The 22,687-nt window shown below is 30.3% G+C and overlaps 1 protein-coding gene across 2 annotated transcripts; it reads right to left on the reverse strand.

The window, feature by feature from the left end:
• Window positions 1-3,687: 3,687 nt before the first annotated feature.
• Window positions 3,688-12,251, reverse strand: LOC105252242 (DNA ligase 1). Of its 2 annotated transcripts, none has more exons than XM_025409530.1 (8): window positions 11,636-12,251; window positions 8,205-8,460; window positions 7,277-7,567; window positions 5,834-6,156; window positions 5,446-5,689; window positions 4,724-5,012; window positions 4,243-4,543; window positions 3,688-4,168 (listed from the first exon to the last, which is right to left on the reverse strand). In XM_025409530.1, the coding sequence occupies exons 1-8, from the start codon at window positions 11,804-11,806 to the stop codon at window positions 4,007-4,009; spliced, it is 2,037 nt and encodes a 678-aa protein (XP_025265315.1). In that variant the 5' UTR covers window positions 11,807-12,251; the 3' UTR covers window positions 3,688-4,006. The 2 variants fall into 2 exon arrangements, with proteins under 2 accessions (XP_025265315.1, XP_011257848.1); XM_011259546.2 differs by having other exon boundaries at window positions 3,689-4,168; window positions 4,724-4,931; window positions 11,636-12,249.
• Window positions 12,252-22,687: the final 10,436 nt, after the last annotated feature.

The following is a 22,687-nucleotide window of genomic DNA, read 5'->3' on the forward strand; positions in this document are numbered from 1 at the left end:
TTGGTGTATGCTCTTAGATTCAGTCAAAATTAAGAGCATACACCAATCAGGCTCACGAATTTTACACAGTTGCAAAGCAGCTTTTCTGCTGAACGCAGTCAATTCCGGAGTCGTAAACGCGAAACGAATCGATTCTTAATCGCAATGCACTTAATTAGTAGGTAAACCATAATTATAGTTTATAATCATATTATAGTTTAATAATTTTCAATTGCGTAATATATAAAACCGGTGTTTGGATGACGTATCATTGTTCATTGCCATATTGTTATCGATGCAGTGACTTGACAAATAGACATGACGCACTTCATGCATTAATTTTCGAGACGTGATCGCGAGAAATAATATATAATTATAAGATTACTTTGATAAATGATTACTGAATATTCGCATTATTTAACACAATTATTTACATGTAAGATTTAAGTATGTCGAACTAATTTTTATGGAGATATATATTTCGCGCGCTTTATTCGCGTGAAGTAGGCATCGATAATGTAATGACTGCTAACGTCATTCCGGAATCAGTAACGAAACGTCGCGAAAGGAGGATGGACTGATTCTGAAATAAATCGATTCGCGACGCGTAAAATTGGTAAATAAACCATTATCCAGTATCATATTTTTATCATTTGAGACTGTGTTGTTAGCGCGCGTGCAAACTTAGCTTTTAAATCACGATGTTAGTTTCTAATATCATAATGAACGATCGTAAGTATCGAGTTTGACGAGCTTTTCCCGCATTATTTTCTCGTCGTAATCAAGTGCGCGTTAAAATCGTCAATGCCATGCAAAATGTAGCGTGCTCAGTAACTATGTTCATGCGTGATTAATGTGTACATAATCATAATTAATTGTTGCAAGTGCTCGTAATTATATGAGTTATTTTCGCGAATGTGTGCCACGAAGGAACAGCGATGAAAGGAGGTGGAGGAGGCCTGGGGCGGTATTAAACGGCAAAGCAACTAGGAGGTGAATAATTTATATACTATTACTTGTGAAAAATTCAATAAAGGAAAAATTTTTATGCGAACAATAATTATTTTTTGAGATATTAAATATAGTTTGGATATTTTTGTTTTAATTTAAATTAAATAAATATATTTGTATATTTTTTACAGAGATCAACTTGAGCACTACGTTATATAATCTACATTGCACCGGTGAGTTTAAATTGTTTTTTATTTTAATTATAAAATAATGGATTTGAGAAAATTATTAGATGTGTATAAAATGTATTTATAAGAGAACAAATACTAGAAACAAGTCAAATAATTTAAAGTATTTTTGGTCAGTTATTAATATATAAAAGTTTGCATTTAAATTTGCAATAATAACAAATGCAATGATAAATTCTTATTTATTATTTCTATAAATTATTTCATATTGAAGACTTTATTTATATTTTAAAATAATGTTAAAAAATAATAAAAATTATATTTAAAAGTAATATAAATTTCAATTAAGAATATAGAAATATTATTGATATATACACTTCACAAATCCATTGTATCTTAAAAAGAGCAGATTAGGACAAACTAGGTCGAATATTTAATCCTGGAATATATGTAACTTATCAATATGATAAGTACCTAGATGTACACACAGAAATAATTCATAAATTGGACATTATTTTTATTTATATATTATTGACTAGAGAGTATTTGATTATTCCATAGAAAATATTTTAACACAGCTTGAATATGATTAATATAAAATTATGACAGTTATAATAAAATAATTTTTGCTAGGAAATGAAATTGATTTTACATGTGCACAAAAATTTGAAAAAATAAATATAATAAATTTTATATTCGATTTTCTATCAATCTCTCACTCTATATTCAAATTTTCAAGAAATATAAGAAAAACACTATAAAGGTATAATATACTAATAATATTATCCTAATAAATTTTTTCAAATATATATAATTATTTAAATATGCATAGTTATTTAAAAATACATTATTCAACATTATTAAAAATACTTTAACATTATAATTAATTAATATTTCGAATTTATTGCTGAAATAAATTATGAAAAATAAAAGAAAAAGGAAAGAAGTAAAATACAAGAAAGAATTAAAATACAAGATTGATATTTTTAGGTAATAAAGATATTTATTTTAATTATTTAGTATTATTTCTGATCTTATAAAGTTTGAAACAAGAGATTTATATATTATATTAAATACAATAAAAATAAATTATAAATAAATATTTATCGAATACTATAAGCAAAAATGTTGATATATTTAGCTATGTTATTTTATTTTTATTTTCCCTCATTTCTGCTTTCAAATATTTCTTCAATAATATTGGAAATCTGTATTTTGGCTTCCTTATTTCCTTTATTTTTCCAGGATTAAATATTATATAAATACAAAAAAGAACAATATATACTAAAAAAATTTCCTGTCCATGTATCACAAATAACAGGAAATATCTCACAATTAGAGCATATTCCAGATAATGATGATATGTGATAATTATTATTAATTGTTTTGTATTTTATAATGCACCAGTTTTGTTCTAATTTTTCATAATCTGACCATTCATGTTTATTGATAATTGATTGCATTAATTGTCCCACATAATATGATGCTTTAAAAACAAAATTTTAACTTAGATTTTTTGATTAAAAAAAATAATATTTTGTGTTAAATTCTGCGTCAGTTTTCTTCAATTTTTCATTTGCATTATGTAGATGTATTTAAAATATCTTAAATATTTTTATTATAGATTTAATCTCTTAATAAATATAACATTATTTATAATAATGAAAACATTGTCTCTCTCCATTCTATCTCTAGAATTAATTTAGAAATATAAAATATTATTTTAATCAGAAATTCTATTATTACTTATAATTAGTTAAAATTAAGAAATGTAATGAAAGCATCTAATATTTTAAATAAATAATTGAAGTTTTTATAGAGAATACATGTGGTAAAGAAAAAAATAAAAAATATATTAATAATAAGTTAAAAATGATATCTAATAATGTCTTGCAATTATTTGAATATCTATTTAAATTTATCCAATATGGATAAAATTTATTCTGAAATGAAAAAAACATCTAATATATCTCTTATATATGATCTTAAATTAATTCGCATAATTTGTATAATCCGCGATATCTTGCACTTTGCAAAAATAATAGTTTTTCTTTTTCTATATATTATTTAGTTATGATTGTATGCGCGATTTTATATTAAATATATCTATGTAAAAAAATGGAGCATATGTTAAATGTCGCGAGAAATAAATAAATATTTTGCGGATTAACATTCCATGATTGAATGATCAATATTCGATATTTTGCGATGATTTGCAGAGATGTCCATTACAAGTCGCAAAATAGAATTACATTTGTGGTGTTGTATGCACCCATATATATTAATACATCCACTCTCTCGTTATAATACAATTATTGAAGGAATTAACAGTTTGAATAATTAATATCTTTAAAAGCGCGATGATCCTATTCCAGGAAAAACTTTGTACAGTCTTTAAATTATCAGTCTTTGTCAGATAAAGTTTTCAGCCTATATTTTGCATTTAACATTCAACATGATATTGAGATTATACATGTAATTATATGTAATATATAGTAACGTGTTTACACGATACGTGAAGAATAAATTTATAATAAAATTTATGAAAAAATTGTTATGAACGAAATTATTTTGAACTGAAAAAATCACGTTTATTTAGCATTATTTTAATACAGGCTTTTGTTGAATTTTACGGAATTAAAGGCTGTCATCAAAGCTTTATGTAATAGGATAGTATATTTTGCGACAAAATTGGTAGACATCTCTGCACTGGGTATATCGCTATTTCCTGTGGAAGTTTTTCGAGTGGAATATATGTGTGTGTGTATGTATGTAATTATCTTTTCTCTCGTAACATTTATCTATATTTCAATACGTAATATTTATATAAAGTGTGTACACAATCTCTGTATTTTTGGAAATTATTATCCGCTCACTCTACAATTAATTTAACCTAATTCTGCTAAGACCGAATCAAGATCCTCTTGCAGGCTGATGCTATCCTCTCGCTGCTTTACAAGATTGTCCTTAATTCTGTCTACTTGTGCCTTAAGCAGATAGTTCCCTTTTTTCAAAGCTGCCAATCGTCCCTCGTGCTTTTTAACGTATTTCTAAAAGGATAAATGTTTAGGAATACAATTCAAACTTACACTTAACTGCAATGATCTTTGCAATGACAACTCACTTGCAGAATGTTTTTACGCTTATCAATAGGTGCCTCTTCGTCGTCAGATTCAGATTCCTCTTCCTCTGATTCCTCAGATTCTGATTCTTCTTCAGATTCCGTCTCTTCTTCCTCTTCATCCTCTTTTTCTTCTTCTTCTTCCTCTTCCTCCTCATCATTTTCTGCCATTAGCTTCGCCATCTTATCAACTTGCTTCTGCAATTCCTTATATTTTTTCTTTTCTTCCTTCAGTAATTTTTGCTGTTGTTTTATTTGCTCCTTCAACGCGTGCCTTTCTTTCCTGGCGTTTACAGCTTTGTCCCTATATTTAGAATTTTTATTATATAATTTTTATTATATATTTTTTATATTATATTTATGTTTCTTTTTTATTATTTGCATTATTGATCTTATTATTTTTTATATTGTTGCTTTGCATTATTGTTCAAATTGATTTGAATATATTTGAATATATAATATTGCACTTCATTATCGCACTTACTTAAAATTCTTAATTTTCGTGATAAGAAGCTTGATTTCTCTCTGAGCGCGTTTCTCTGCCGCAGCTTTAGGATTCTCGTCTTCCTCTTCTTCCTCTGTACTTTCTTCTTCCTCTTCGCTCGTGCTATCAACATCCTGTTTGTCTACACTTTTTTGCGATGCGATTTTAGCTACATCCTTTGCACTTGGACAACCAGCCAGTGCGATTCCTGTAACATTGTACCAGCCTACGTCTTCCCAATCCTCTACTAACTCTATTATTGGGTCAGCTTCAATTGACGCAGATTCTTCTTCACAGGCAAAGCAAAAAAAAATCAAAACAAAGAAGCGCAGTTTTAGTATAAGCATTAAAAGCGTATAATATAATAATAATATAATATATTATATAATATAATAATATAATAATTATTATAATAATATAATATAATTATATATATATATATATATATATATATATATATTATATAATTATAACATAATTATAATAATATAATTATTATAATAATTAATATAATAATATAATATATTATAAGCATAAAATATATTTTGCATATATTAATAATAGCATTAATAATAAGGCATCTTACTTATATATGTACATAAACATATAGATTAAATTGGAACCGATTAGGGAAAGCTGAGCTAAAAACGCGATTAATTCAGAAATTGTTAGCTTTTAATAAAATAATTTTAGTTATTTTACAAACAATATTAATTACGCACCAGCTTTCATGCGCTTTTCCAATACCGCATACATTCTTTTCATTTCTTCCAATTCATTTTTAGCCTTATCTCTTTCCTCAGCAGCGCTAGCATATTCCTTTTCCGCTTTTTCTGCATCCTTCCTCGCTTGTTGCACTTCCTGTTTCAGAGATTCTGCGAGTTTCTCATCCTGTTGTTTGTTTTCCTGAGCATTCTTTTGAAGCTTCATATGTTCTACTTCTGCCTCAAGATTCAAAATTCTTGCCTATCCATAAAATCATTTTATAAAAAGTGACAGTAGTGTTCACTATTTTTTAAGAGACCAAGATTCCTCAAATATAAAAATCTAATCCTGCTAAAATTACTAATAATCTTAAGCCAATGTCTTGGGGTCTGTTCAATTTATTACCTGTAATCGCTTGTTGTCTCGTTCCACGGCTTCTTTGTTTCTCAGCTCCAACGCGAGCATCTGTTTAGTGCTTTGCAAATCATCTCTGACGGCATCTATATCATCCATTTCATCCTGAATTGCGACATCTACGGGTGCTTCCTCGGCTTTCTGTATTTGCTCTTCTATAGTTAATTGTCGTCGGAATTTTCTTAGTCCTTCCAGCATTGGTTTCGAGCGATCGTTAGTCCTGACAGTCTTAAGTTTCACGCCCTGCTGAATCTGCTTTAGTAGCTGATTGTGCATATTCGATTTTTCAGACTCGAACACAAAGTGAGCTTTGCCTGAACGGAAAGAAATAATCGATTAGAACGAAATATAAGATATATTGCCATTTCATTATATTGCTTTAACAAAATATATAAAATGTATTCCGGATCTAAACGTTTTAGCAATATAATAAAAATATAACTCTCTCTCTCTCTTTATTTCTAAATCAAAATATAATTAATAATAAATAAATTCAATTCAATCATTAAATTCAATAATTAATAAATTCAATAATTAATGAATTCAATAATTAATAAATTCAATAATTAATAAATTCAATAATTAATAATAAATTCAAGGAAGATGAATTTACGTTTCAAAGTTGTAAATAAATTAGAAGATCGCATTTCTTAATTAAATTCAACTTGTCTTTAAACTAGTATTTAATTTAAATTTTAACATTTAAAATTTTTGCTAGAGATTGAAAAATAACTGATAACAATTTTTGCCTCGTTTGTCTGAAAATTAATTTGTAGTTAAAGAATAATGATAGAGCCAGACAACACTTTTTTCAGCCTGACGATTGCATTATATAGAATTTCATAATGATCTTATTCGTTAATTGATAATACTTAACGCTTCACATCGGCGTTCACATATTTTTAAAGTCATGACGGATCACCCTCCATCGAATAACGTTCTCGTTTCCCATCGAGAATGTCCACTCGAAGACTGAAAGATCCTAATCGCCGGTCGTTCGCGCGACAGGAAAGAAAAAGGGATGTCAATAAACTCAAACACGAAGATACCAATTAATTCAACGATAATCAATTAACAATTTAATTAGTCTAATATTTTAATAATGGATAAATGGGCTCACACCTATTGAAAGGGAATGATTCAAACGATAGGAAGAGAGAAAAATATGATAACGACAGAACAAAATTGCTAACTCTTTGCACAAATAGGATCCGATAAGCGTTAATCGAAACCTCCGCTCGTTATTTAATCGATTATACTACATTCATACTTCCCTTCAATCGTTTGTCGATCAAGAAAGCGAAAGTAGAAAAAGTTTTTTGGAATACATTTTTTCTCTGGCTTCTCTCCTCAAAGAAAATAAATATTCCTCTTACAGAAGAGACAGATTTGGCCCGATGGGCATCCAGAAATCAAAAAGGATTCGTCAATTACCTGCTGAATCGGCCGTGACCTTGTTCACCCTTTCAATCAGAGGCGCACTTCGATCGTTACACTTAACATGTCTGAGTTTCTTGCCATGCTCGACCTCTTTCATCATGCAGGCCCAATCCGGCCGTTTTCTTGGCCTGGATTTCAGTGCATCTAGCTTCTCCATTTGTGTTTCGTTGAGTGGAGGAAGATCCTTGAGGATTGTCGTTCTGCTAGGCGGTGGTGGAGGCGGTCGCGGAGGTGGCGGTGGTGGCACGTTCGCTCGCGACGAACTCTTTGATAAAGTTGGTGCGCCTTGATATAGAAAATTCTCATTATTTATGCAAAAAATATAATATTTTTTAATTCATTTATGTTTTAAAAATATCAATCTTTGTTTAGTGTAAATAACTTTTAGAATGAATTTTTTATCCTTTTCATTAATAATTTATATTTTAAATTTTTTAAATTCTGTTTATATATAAATTAATAAAAAATAATAGTTAATATAGAAAAATTTTTATTGATATATTGATTAAATATAGAAAAATTTTATATTTAATAATCTATCTCTATCGATTTAATCTCGTCACACATAAAAAAATTCATTTTTCTTACCAAAAACAGATAGATGAACATTTGATGTGAAATTAACAATTTTAATCTTATGCATTCATTAAGAATTAAATTTAAAATTTATTACCAACATTTAATTAATTTTTATAGAAACAAACTTTATATTTTATAACTTTATTTATAAAATATAAAGATTATTTTAAGGAAAATTTAAATATTATTAAAATTTCTTAAAAGTTTAATTTTACCACGGAAAGAAAATAATTTTTATTTCAGTTTGTAAAACTAAAAACATCAAAAAATTTAAAGACGTTTAAAATTTGAAAAATTTAATATCGTGGATACGAAAAGAAATGGCGATCATCGCCGTACATACCTGTAGTGCTCTCACTTTTTGAGAGTGGTATAGTGTCACCTCGTGATCGAGATCTGTCGATGTGTATCTGTCGTTCGAGCTGTGGCCTCGAATTTGGCTCCTGCCGTCCATTCTCGCGTAACTTCGCCAGCACCGGTCGACTGCTCGGAATCTTCTCATTGTTCGGCTGTTTTGGTATTATTGTGATTTTGCTCTGTTTACGCGGTTGTTCATGTTCTGTCGAAGGTGTTGCCGACTCTGCAGGTTTCGGCACACTCTATTCAATCGAAAGAAAGAAACATTTATTTGATTATAATATTAAAATAACATGTAAATAAGAACACGTTTATTTTAATTTATTTATAATACATACAACATATTATAACACATATACATACACATATAATATGACATTAAAAGATATATTTACTAATTTTTAAAAAAATTATTGGAGAGAAAAATATAATAAATATGATTGTATTTATTAATTTAAATATTAAACAATTAATTTATTTATTAATTGATGTTAACTATTGATAGTTTTATTTTTTGAACTTTTATGAAAAACTATTTACTAAAAGAGAAGGAGAGAAAGTTTTTGGATCAATACATATTACATAACAACAATGTGTGTGTGTGTGTGTGTGTGTGTGTGTGTGTGTGTGTGTGTGTGTGTGTGTGTGTGTGTGTGTGTCAAAATATTTATAATAAAATAGACAAAAATTTGAATTTAGTTTTTATTCAGATTTACTAAGTTAATAATTTTGGAAAACATTTATTTTAATTAACTCCACATTAGTTATATAATTTAATTATAATTATATAATTAGTTTTGTTTAATTATTTAATTCAGATATTAAACACTATTATATAGTTTTCACTTTATTAGCAAATTAACTGATCGAATTTCGTCGTATAACGAAACAAATTTTGTTGGCACTATCATTTATTTTCGATTCCTAGTTTACGTTTTCGTGACACTCTTGCAACGTAAATCAATATCTCGTGCGTATGTAAAATATATATTTTTTTTATACGATCGTGCCAGATTTCGAAAAGAATACGAAGAATAATTGTCGCACATCTCGCGAGAAAGATAGCTACGATAGAGAATAGGAAGAGGAAATATTTCTCTATCCCTTTTCTCTTTCAGTCGTTCAAGAAGACGGGATAAAAAGAAAGAGAAAGAAAGAGATCCGAAAACTTTTCTTGGCAAGTCTCGAAGAATTCATTCCGCTGGCTTTAAATAATCTACATTGAATTTTACACACGAAATGTCATTCTTCAACTTAAATCGTTGTTGCGGAGTTTTTTTTTTCTTCCCAAATGGACTCTCGTAGAATCATTCAATTTTCATACTCGAAAAATTTTCGAAAAAGATTTTTATTTCTATAAAAATTGTTCGCTCAGAAATTCTTTTTTTTTTTCTAAAATTGTTTTCGATATATTTGCAATGCGGTATTAATGATTTTCAAATAAATTAATATGAGATTGCGATATAAACGTGTTAAGAAACTGGCGGAAGACGCAGCTGGCAAGTCATTTGAAATAGAAACGCGTGTTCTTTAAATAATCGTGACCCAGAGGCTTATATGTAAGCACGCATACAACGAATCTCACTTTCCTTCGCATTAAGAAAATGGAATTGTAATTGACACACGCACATCTTTGACATGTATGAATATTCACAAAGGGTTGTAAATCGCTTGAATGTTTTACAATTTTCTCAAAACTGATTTTTAAATCGTTAATTATTCTGTAATTATGCATATTATCTATACCGAAGACTTATCATTCTGATTAATTATCAAATATCAGACATAAAAAAACATGCATTTTAAAAATTAATACGCAATTATAAAATTTCAACATAATATGCTTAGATATTATATAATTGGAAAAATATATGATAATAATACATAAAAGTAATAAGTAGTTTAATAATTAGAAAAAGATAAAATTTTTGAAATAAAAATTTACATTTTGAATTTAATTTGTTTAATTGATGATTTAATACGATTCAATATACGACAATATCGCGATATTAACATCTTTATATGCCATTGCGATTTCTCCATCATGTCGCGTTTTTTTCACGTTATCTCATATTATTTATATATTAGCTTTATAACTTTGTATATTTTCATAATTTTTTATGGACCATCGCCAAAAAATGAAAAGTAATCGCTTGAGAATTTTCTCACATATAAGTCACAGAAAAATAACACATATATAGGAATAATTTCAATCAATAATCTCAATCAATAAATATTAATCTGTCGTGAATACTTCTTTTATAAATTTAATTTCATATTGTAATGTCGATGCATTTGCGTGTTTTCATTATCTATAATTTGTATCAATAATTTAAAAATTCAAACAATTTTTCAGTGATTTATAATATAATTTTCATGACAGAATAAATTAAGGAAGTTATTTTTTATTCGAATAATCGCTTTTATATAAAAAAATTTGTCCTAAAAAGATAAATTTTTTATAAATCGGTTAGACTATCTTGAAGTGCATTGTTTGGATACAACGGATTGTACACCATCAGAAATGTTTATTATGTTAACTCGTTGCAAGATATCTACATCAGCTATTAATATCACGGTAACGTTAGCGAAGTCCGCTGACTTTGAAACCCAATAGCTGAATGGAAAAAGACTGCAAAAGTCACATAGTACGGGCTACTCATGCGTGCTTTCGGCAGAAACAGAAGCGGATTGTATTACCTGATTTCAACGCGAAGAAAAGCTGCGATATGTGTTTAAATAAACTCGTTCTTCTCTTTAAACAAATGGCGTAAACCCGAAATTGATTTTGACATTTTCTAACAATTTTGAAATTTACTTTGTGTTGAAGGTTTCTTTTTTTTTAGTAATTTAAATATTATCATGTATAATATTATAATATTCTTGATTACTAACATTAAAATATAATTTTTAATGATTATTAAAATAATGAATTATTTAATAAATTCTCTATTATAAAATGTGATATATTTTTATAAATGTAGAAAGAAAGAGAAAAAGAGGATAGTTGAAAGAATTATGAAAAATACGCAATGATATTTTATAACAAAATCTCTCTCTCTCTTTCTCTCTCTTTCTCTTGTTTGCAAATTCTTTAAATAAATTATGCAATTCACTTCTTGCGTCTTTGCGAAACATTACAAGATATTTATTTATTTTTCAGACAATTTGCTCATTTTTTCACACATCTCAATCTTTGCACAATTTTTTTTACAAAAACCAGGAAAAGCTTATTTCGCAAATTCGCAAAAATATAGAATCATCTTTAAAAAGTTGCCAAAATGATTTTATAAGAAACTATTAAACTCTTATATCGCTTCAGAAAATAAAAGAAAAAGTCTTTCATTTTTAGAGCAACGCGTCTCAAAATTATCTCATGAAAATAATATCGATTTTCTCGGAAAATTGTTCACTTACCTTCAAGGTAACTTGGGTGAAGGCTGGAACTTCGTCGGTCTTAGGCTTGGAATCTCTGCGGGAATTGAGGGTCCAAGGCGCGGTAGGCATGGGCAACGGGGTAGGACCATCCTTGACCCACGGTGGTCGGAAAGTGGTCCTTTGCGATGGCTGACCACCGGCGCCAGGCATCTTTGCTTAGCAGTCCTCTTTTGCTTTCTTTCGGGAAAAAGGGTAAAATCCTGCTTTTACTCCAATCTTCGAAGACGTTCTCGCGTTCGCTCGTCGCGTTAACTGACGATTCGTCGCGGGACGAGCGCGACAATCCTCCCGAGGACGTGCGCGATACGCCACTGACAGATTCCTGGACCGACCGCGATAAGTGGGGATCAAAACGTGAGCGAGATCTGTATGCGACCCACTTTTCTTTCGTGAAAACGTCGTTTCGGGATAATAATTCCAAAAATATGAAATTTACGACGGAAGGAGAAGATCCTTGAAAAAGATCCTTTCAAAAAGAAAGCGCACGATCGTCGAGATATGTTCCTTTTTTTTTTTCTTTCTCTCTTCTTTCAACGAGAGAAGTAACTATGAACCACAACGGGGTCGAAGATTTTTGCGCGACTCTGGGAAAGCTCGAGAGCTGTACCGCGCAACAGGCAGATCTTGCGGACCGCACCTCCCTAACCATATGATATTTCTGTCCATGTGACGTCATCGAGAGACGCGAGGCTCAAAATAGAAGGATCTTCTCCTCTCCTCTCTAGGATACTCTCGACAACGTCTTTGCTACTTCTTGTCGTCCTACAACGCATTCCGCATCTGTTTACGATGCACCGATCGTGACCGACCACGAAGGTCGATCGATCTTCAGGGTCGGTAAGACTTTTATATATATATATATATATATATATATATATATATATATATATTGCTTCTCAATTTCTAGAGTAAATATCTATCCTTTGGATAGGTAAACATTTTAATGGTGGAAAGACAATTTCTGATACATATTTTGATATTGCAAAATGCAGGAAAATAAAAAAAATTATATTATTATATTATTATTAAACGTGCAGTTAATATAAATAAAATAATAGTAATTTTTGCGGGGCTATATTTATTTGTGATAACATTTATATATTAATATTATGTTATCTTGGATTCTCTAGAAGAAAGTATTGTATATTTTCATTTCATTTGATTTAGATAAATATGAACAGATTTTGTTTCGAAGCTCAAAAGATCGTCAATGTGATATTACAATGAAAATATAACAAAATTAATTTAAGTTATTAAAAATATATAAATGTTATTATTAAAAAGAATCTACAATATAACATTTCTCTTAGCTTCCTCTTTTATTGCATATATCAATTTTTAGTTTATTTTGCATATTTTTTAACGCTTTATGATTGCATCTTTTTTTAGTGATATCGCAGAAGATTACTTTGTTGAAAGACTGAATATAATCATGAGAGGCGCGACAAAATTTCTCATCTTAAAAAAGAATGGAATAGAATGAAGAAAGTAGCTTTATAAAAAAGCACAAATATAATATTTTCAAAAAAAAAGATCTGAACAGTTATAAAACGCGAACAAAGAAGTTTTAGGTGAAAAAATAATATGACATACTTAAACAATATTCAGTATAAAGAATTCATTGAAATTTAAATATTTATGACATTGCATTAGAAAATATTTATGCTACTTTTTGGAAAAGAATTTATAAGATATGTTCAATTTAAAGATTTTAGAATAAAAGTTGCGATCTCCTTAATATAATAGTTTAAAGACTATTTTGAAATTGTGGCAAAAAGGAAAGATTATAATACTTTTTAAAATAATATTTTCCTATTTTTTCGAGTTTTTTATAAAGTTTATTTAAGTCAAAGTCATTTTTAATAAACAGATATTTTTCTCCAATTTAATAAATAAAGCTCTGTGTGTGTATGTTTACATTTCTTAAGATCTTCATATAATTATTAATATTGAGATTAACATGACGGGTAAATTTTTTTCCAATGATGTAATGCTTTATAAAGTAATTTAAGATTTTTACAGTTGATTATGTAATAAATTATCCAAGATGTGTGTGACATATTACTCTGGAAATAATTTAATTAGTCTGGTCAAAAATAATTGTAACATGAGCTTATATTAGCTTTATATAAAATTTGAAGCGTCCCTTTATACAATAAATTTTTTATTTAGCAGTAAATTATTGATTGCGTTACCTGCGTTAGCATAAATTAAAAAAATGTTAACATATGTGTGTGAGCACAATTATCATTATTAGTTTCTCTATGCATAGCATTTCGTAAATTTAATCTATATAAATCCGATCGTGCTTTTTTTATAAGGCTATTTTTTCTTGATTAATGTTTCTTATTTAGTTTGATGATTTATTCTTTTTATCATGTTGCATAAAAATATATCTTATTCATTTCCATTTTAATTTATCCGATGAAAGCTATTTTAATCGTTAAGTTTAAATACTATGAATAATATGAATGTTAATAGTCTAGAATGTGTAACAGCTTTTGGTATTAGTCAAATCATTTGACGACGTTGCAACCAAAAATCGTGAGTCATATGTGACCTCTTCTTCGTTTATGATCGTCTCGATGTGAATATGTCGTTGTAAATTGTGTGCCAAGTCATTTATCATCGTGCACACTTCGCATAAGTTTCTCAAATAGATCACAAAATCATCACAAATACACAGGATCATTAAATACACACACAGCTTTGATTTTTAACTTGATAACTTTAATTAGATTTGTGTTTCTTAGATAACCCTATTATAATTTAATATTTCTATCGAGTATAATTTTAATATAATTCTATCGAACTATAATAAACTTGTGCTTTTCTTTCCAGAATATAATATTCTATAATTACATATTAATGCTTGATTTGCATGTGATATGATTTTGTAAAATATATGTTTGATATAATTCATATGAATTTTCAGACTTTTTTTAATGCGATATTTAGTAAACTTTGAAAATAAAAGATTTTATTCAGATTTATTTATATCTATGAAATATATGATAAGAGAAAAAATTAAAATATAATAATTAAGAGCTGAGTCAGAATAAATAAATTCATAAATTGAATTATAAATATATAATATTTAATGCAATATTTAATAACGCGCGTGTCAACAATTAGCAATATATTAATTTAAAATAATGTAATTTCTAATTTTGTATAATAACACAATTATATAGAAAATATCAAACATATTATTCAACATAATATAATATAAAACAAATATGTGTATGTGTGTTATAATATATTTCATTAATATTTTTAATTTTAGAATCTTCTTACATCTCTATCTATTCTATTTTTTAAATATTAAAAATTTAAATATTACTATATGATTATAAAAATTATTATATGATAAATTTAAAAAAAAGATCATTCGAATTAAAAAAGATTAACTTTAATATTTTTCGCTTTCTTCTATTCAAAAAAATAATATATAAAAAAGTAAATCAAAAGACTGTAATATTATTTTTTATGAAATGAAATTCAAAAAGTTTTACAAATATATAAGAATATCTTGCAAATCATTTTCGAAGTTATCATGAAGTGGTAAGAACATTTTGAAGCTCTCTTGTTCTCCAATGCTACGAGATAGCACTACTAGTTTCATATTGAGAAAGAATGCGAAAATTTACATATATACATATATACATATATACATATATACATATCAAGCGATAAGAAAAACTAATTTTAAATAATATTTTTTTTAAATAACACACGAAACTAATTAATTCATTTTCTATAAATTATTACAAAATTATATTTATTGCAAATTTTTAAATTATTCCATTTTGCATATAGTCTTTTTAAAGCTATATTGCAATATCTACTTCAAAAATTAACATTCATATCCATTACTATCATATCGTAACAATTCAAACTCAGCTAATGTTTAATAATAAATATAATTTAATTCCTCGAATATTCATCGCAATTTATATGTAAAAAAATTAATTATTTTATTTCTGGATCATTTATATTTTGCAATTTGTAAAGTTTTAAACAATCGAATATTGCGCCGAAAGTGCAAACAAAAAAAAAAGATCGAGACTCCTCGCACAAAACACGTGTAAAGTCACCGAGTGAATTAGGGCTCTATTATTATCGTAATTATTGCCGGTCTGAAAGTCCCAATTAAGCGGCAAATGTTCCTCGAGCTACTTCTCGGGGGTGAAGAATTTCCGAGGAATTCGCGGCGGGTACGGCTAGGTGGTCGCCATTAATCCTCGCGCGTATGCGGTGACAACCACTGAATTAGTCGGGCGATCCGTCAAAAAGCGCATTTCCGTGGGTAGGCGTGCGTTATATCCGCCGTCTCTCTTTTTCTCTTCCTTTCCTTCTTTCTTGCTCTCTCTGTCAACGGAACACATGGCACTCTGCTTGCGGGACACGCGCAACACGCACACACGCACGCACGCTTCTGGCGCGAGATGAAAGAAGGATGCTTAAATGCATCAGAGCCAAAACATAGTTTAATTTCTATAAATATCAACATTAGAAAATATACAAAGTTGCAATAACACAATTTAAAATTACCAAAAATTACAATTTGAAGTAGCAAAGAATATCTGTCTTTCTAGCTCTTTTCCTCTGAACTGACTTTATGTATTGTATTTTAATTTTAAAAAATGAATTTTTTGAAGCAATTATTTTTCTAATGTAACAAATAACGCGGTTATTTATTTAGATTATATACCTATCCCCGTGCTTCTTTTCTCGTTTCCTTTGCAAAATGTTGTTTTGCTATGTTTCGTTGTTGAGTAAAATAAAAAAAGAAACTCTAAGACCTTTTACCTATAGATCATACAGGCACGTATTCATTGTGTCATTCGCTATAGTAAGATGTATTGAAGGAACACTATAGCAACATTTGAGCGATTACAGATGAAAGTAAAAGACCCTTTCGCTCGATGAACTTAGATTTATAAATGTGATTTATATACATATTTTGAATATTCTATATAAATTATAATTTAGAATACATTAATATGTATATAATATAGATTTACTATTTCATTATTTCTTTTCCCATATTTTTTACTGCCATTTAAAATATATTACGACAATATTTGATTATTGTTATTAATAATAACAAGGAGATTCCTTTTTGATTAATATCGTCTTGCTTTTAATCTCGCGAATAAAAATTCTACTCACATTACAATGCTTCTATAATGCACTGCGAAAACATTGCATACTTCTCTTACATTATCCAAGTTATTTCCGAGAGTAATATGTACGAGTATTCGTAAGTGCAAGAACTGCGAAAAACAGTTCAAAACTCTCGTTCTATCTGCGCTTGTTGTCTTTAAATTTTTTGCGCGGATATTCGTATTGCACGTGTTTCACCGAGTCTTAAGAAAGTTAGGCGAAAAATTTGTATCATGCAGGAAACATTTGTAAACTTGTCATCAAAATAATCAATGATTTCCGATTTTGTCATCTTCTTAGAAAACATTTCATAGGAAAGTTTTCTCATTTTTCATAAAAATTTTCTTGCAAAAGATCTACGATGTGCTTATAAATAGTTTTCTTTTAAAACTTTTTAAATAAAACAATATAATTTGTTTCGAATACAAAATCGCGAGTGAATTGTTGAAATTGTCCCAATTGCCAAATTAAATGTTGAATTTAAAAATCCAATAAATGAAATTGGAATAATAATATAAAATGCAATTTAAAAAGTTACAAAAGTCAGCCTAAATTAATTTTTTCCCAACTGTAAAAATTAATCTTTTCAAGTTTATTAAAAGATAAGATTTTAATACGCATCTTCGATCAGTTTACGATTTTTTATCACCTCAAAAGTTTTTTTTCGCATAAGTGGAAAATTTCTTGAAAAAATTTTCGAGGTATAATTTTCTCGAGTATTGCATAGCGTTGATATCCATATCCCGCATTTTCAACCCTAAACGTGCAGACGCCGCGACGGAAGGGTAGAAGAAGGAGGCAGAGGAGGAGGTGGAGTAGAGAGAGTGGCACTCGTAATACATACGTGCATCGTGCGTGCAATGGCCCGTAAAAGCTGACTGGCTGCCTGGTACCCGAGAGAAGAGGGATGCAGCCATGCCAGCTATGTTAATTAAACGCGTTTCTAGCCCCCGCATAGAAGATCGGAGAAAAAAGAAGTGAGTAAGAGGAGAAGGAGCAGGAAGAAGAAGGATAAGAAGAAATAGAAAGAAGATGGCAGTAGGGAGAAGTAGAGAAAGGAGCACAGAGAAAAAGAGACAAGAAGAGAGAGAGAGACAGAAGAGTGCCGAGCTAATAACACGTCCCGTACGACGAACGCACGCCACACGCCCGTCTCGTCTTCTGCTACTTCTTCTTCTTCTCCTATCTCTTCTTCTGCCTCTCTCTCGCTCTTTCGTACGGTGAGACCGTCTTTTTGCCATCTTTTTGCCACGGGAAGAATGAGGGGGAGGGAAGAGAGAAATCGAGAGACGGCCGAAAAAATCAAGAGCGCGGATCGACGGACGGACGGATGGACGGGCGACGGACGGGTGTGTCTGAGAGACTTTGTAGAAACTGGAGTGAAGGCAAATTGGAGTATTAATTATCCCGGCGACTGTGTGTATATGTGCGTACATGAGAGCCGATTCGCTCTCGCTCTCGCGCGAGACGAACAGAGATTGCGTCTTGAAGTCTTCAAAGGGTTGCGGACGCTGCCGCGGCAGCTTCCCTCATTCTGGACTGGGAGGAGTTTTCTGGCAGGGCGATCCGCATGATGACGACGACAACAACGACGACGAGCAGAATAATCGCAGTGGCCAGTATGTAGATAAATAGGGGGCAGAACGCAAACTGGAAAAGCATCAATCGTTTCCAGCAAAATACCCTTCCCCCGTTATAAAGCGTGTTAATTGCGCCTGGTAATCGCCGAGCGACGATTCGGCCGGTTCGCTCATCGCGTTTAGGGTACAGCAATTGATAATTGTGAAATCAGCAGGCTCAAAGTAACCAAAAATGCTACCAATAAAAACATAACGGAACGATATCGCGTAATCGAGCTTTAAGGAAAGTGAACGTTTGCAAAAATATTTTTCGCGTGGCAAAGTGAGGGAGTCGTTACTTTTCGTGCGACTCCTTCTTTGTTCCGAGTCGAGCTCGACGAGCGTCCGAATCATCAATTTGTTATAACGAGGCGCGCTCGTAGACATTTGTCAGAATATTACGCCGCGCTGCGGTCGTCGGTGATGCGCCACGGCGGTAATAATTCTCGATGCGCCGACGACGACCGGGGGGCAGAGCGCGGGAATGTTAGTAACCTCGTTCGTTCGTCAGTTCGTTCGCCGCGAAACAAGTTTTTCGGTAATTTTGCCGGCAGGCCGACCGTTCGCTCGTCATTCGTCTTTGCTCGCTACTCTGACAGCGTCCCGTTGTGGATAATCACTTCCTGGACCTAACGGCCTACAGCGTGAAAAAAAGAGCGGCCGAAAAAGTCGCGGATTGTCTTTGAGAAATTAATCAATATCGCGAATCTTTCGCGATTTGTCGGCCCACGAGAATACGTTGATGTTGCTTCGGTGATACCTGGATTATTCTCTGACGGATTGTTCTTTCAGAAAACTAGATAGATCCTAAAAGCTTTTGTTTAGTAATCATAATTAAAGGATAGCGTTTAATTTGACACGATAGAGTTAGAATTAAATTGCAAAACTTTCGTCATATTCATTAATGCTACCTTGATCCAACACCTTTCGTTTTTAGAATTAAATTGTGAAACTTGTTATTTTTATCATCGAGACTGGATCGCCAAACTTCTTATTATCAACATCGGGATTAGATGGCGAAACTTTCCTCGGCGATACTCCCTCGTCGAAGTTTATATTCCAACATTATCAGCATTTTTTCAAAAAGTTGCATTAATGACCTCGATTCCCGGAGCTTTTATCCACAAGAAATCGTGTCGAGAGCGGTTCGAAAGGACGGTCGAAGTCACGCCGTCGACAAATTAGTCGGCTGTCGGTTAGTCATAGGGGGTAGCAAAGGGTCGCGCCCGTCGTCGTCGCTTCAGGGAAACGCGCGTAGATCAGGAGGGCCGGGAAAGGAAGCGACAGAATGCATATGTCCGACGAGAGTACTTAATCATCCGAGGAATTTTTCCGACAACTGATTACTCGCGTTCAAGCTGAATGGCTGATTAACACGTTTTAACATACCCTCCCTTCCTCATGGAAACGATATAGAAGCCGCGTCGGAAGCCACCACTTCCGTGACGAGCTACGTTATTTTTACTGTGAGCGTATATCGGTGAACGAGAGCCATAGTTGCCGCCGTCGGGAAGTTTTTTAACTGAATAAGAAACGAAAATTTCATTTTTAAATAAAAAAAATTGTACTTCTCTCTTCTTTCGATTTTAACATAATTATTTCGTTTTTAATTTTTAATTTATTAAGCGTTACAAATATTTACTTAGGTACAAATAATATTTAGAATTTAGAATTTAGAAAATATTACATATGAAAAATATATAGGCATATATAATTAATGTTGAAAAAGCCAACATATATTCATTTCTATAAAAATCGGAAATTATATTTAAATGCTTTAATTTTAAAAAAAAGTGCAAATCTTTTTATGGCAATGATATCTCATTTATGTTTCATGAGAGGGAGAGAGAGATATTTAATATGTATATGGGAGTATAGTGATGACATTTCGTGTCACGCGTGGCTGCTCGTTTTTGTCACCCTTTATAGCGGGCGATCTTATTATGGACGCTATTAAATTTCACGCAATTATAAATAATAAATTACAGTATATGTATATATATATATATATATATATATATATATATATATATATATATTAGGGCTCGTTGATAGATGAGGATGCAAAACGACGTATTACAATCAACGTGTATTTATTATGCCATAATTAACCGGAAATTGTCATTACGTTATTAACTAAATAATAATGTATATCTCGCGCGATACAAATGAATGAAGTAAAACGGTGATACGTTATAATTACCATTATTATTTTCATCATGTTTCTTTTTTTCTGTTTTCACCGTATACATACGGAAGCCTCCGGTAAACACGTCGACAATTTCACAGACGTGTTCACGGAACGCGACGAAATGTTGCCGTAAGCGGATCTGTTTCGAAGTTCGAGAATCGCTAACGTGACTGTGGCGAAATGATAAATCTTCGTATGTACGGAAACTTCGTGCGCAGAATTTCCGCCGAAAATTTATTCCCTTCGTTATCGTGGAGTGTTGGCGGCCTTGAAAGACGATATCACATCTCTTTCCGCATATAATGTATAAATATAAATACCGGTGTCCACGCGATGGCGCGAATAATAAATCCACTAAAAAAAACAAAGTAAAGAAAGAGAGAGAGAGAGAGAGAGAGAGGAGGGGGAGGAAGGCGAAGAAAACGCGTTACATTTAGATGCTTTAATCATTTTTAAAAAAGATGTTATATACATTCATCATTGCCTATTATCTGTGAATTTTATGACAATCGATATCACAATCAAAATTATAGCACTTTAATAATGCTTTTTATAAAATAATTTATTCTTATATTATCTTAATCTTTATATTTAGATCGGACATTAACGAGCAGAATGGATCTATCCTTTCAAATAATATTCAAAATCGAGAGAGAAATTTTCGATCCAGTTGAATGAAAATTTTGCAAAAAGTTTCATTATTTTTTTCATTAGTTCGCGATAATTAGTAAGTACACATCTTGCTAATAATTATGTATTAACATTATCAACTCTATTCGTTCCATGATTTAGCGAAGCTAGAAATGGAAAAATATTTTCTTTTTGTTGGCATAAAGAGCTTTTCTCACGGTATTCACGTAGAAAGAGAGAGATAATTAAAGCGTGTCTTTGGGAACCGGCACGAGACGGAATTGGCGGTGCACGCAACGCGATTTTCGCGAAATAATTTTGCGGTCAGCTCAGTCGCGGTCTTTGAGATTCTAATGCGCCTCTTTTTTTTCTTTTTGCTATGCGTTTACCGAGAAGTCTGTCGTAAGAGATTCCCGCTATGTATTTCTTTACATAATAATTTCGGAAAAATTAGTTGTTCATTGATTTTCGATCGAGTATTTTTTTATATAATATATAATATATTTATAGAAAATATATTAAAAATAAAAACGAGCATATAGTACCTTAGAGAAATAAAACTGGTGCAATTAAGATATTAATATAAAAACTGAATCTCTCTTATACATATATATTAGTAAATTAAAATAAATTAATAAAATAAAATTAATTATATAAAATAAAAGTAAAGAAAACTAAGAAATAAATTGAACAAATATACATTTATAGGAATAACCAAATATCTAATAGAAATATATATTAATGTACATGTAGTCTTCAAATCATAATCATGAAATTGAATGTGAGTTCACATTTTATTTTAAAACATTTTTAAAAATTTCATAGAGAAAACATTTTCTGACGTAAGAGGATTAATTTTAATGCAAGCGTATAATAAACATAATAATTAATGTACATTGAAAGCTTTGCTTAGCTTTATCTATATATTTTTAACAAAATTATAGATGATTATAGATAACTTTAGCTATACAATGCTTTGAGAAATGATCGAATTCCTCTAATTTGATTATTTATTGCGCCAATATTTAAATGTCGTTGCATATAATAAAAGATTTTTGCCACAAAACATGACATTAATAATTAAAAAAAGTTATTTAAATAAAAATAATTTTAATAGAATTATAATTAGCCCGCGCTATACAATATTGAACACAATAATTATAGGCTGGATCGCATGATTAATTGCTGCAAGTGCAATAATTTATTGTCTCGAACTATTACTTCCACCACTTCAATTTTAACATCTTCTTCAATGAGTCAGTATGATGTCATGGTGAATAATAATTAAATACTTTCGTTTTTTTAAGTTTAAAAGCAGCATGACATAACTTTCTTATAAACATATTAGAAAGAAATCTAATAGATGAAAAAGGTCGCTGTAATCAAGAATGAATCAAGATTTTTTTTATCAAACAAGTATTC

Source organism: Camponotus floridanus, unplaced genomic scaffold (assembly GCF_003227725.1).
Source record: "Camponotus floridanus strain SB8 unplaced genomic scaffold, Cflo_v7.5 scaffold27, whole genome shotgun sequence".
Lineage (NCBI taxonomy): Eukaryota > Metazoa > Arthropoda > Insecta > Hymenoptera > Formicidae > Camponotus > Camponotus floridanus.

Excerpts from the sequence above, each read along its gene's own strand:
- LOC105252242 (XM_025409530.1), bottom strand. The coding sequence starts at position 11,806 with ATGCCTGGCGCCGGTGGTCAGCCATCGCAAAGGACCACTTTCCGACCA. Across the intron at positions 4,544-4,723 it reads ACGAAAATTAAGAATTTTAA|GGACAAAGCTGTAAACGCCA; the intron begins GTAAGTGCGATA and ends TTCTAAATATAG. Across the intron at positions 4,169-4,242 it reads AGCGTAAAAACATTCTGCAA|AAATACGTTAAAAAGCACGA; the intron begins GTGAGTTGTCAT and ends TTATCCTTTTAG.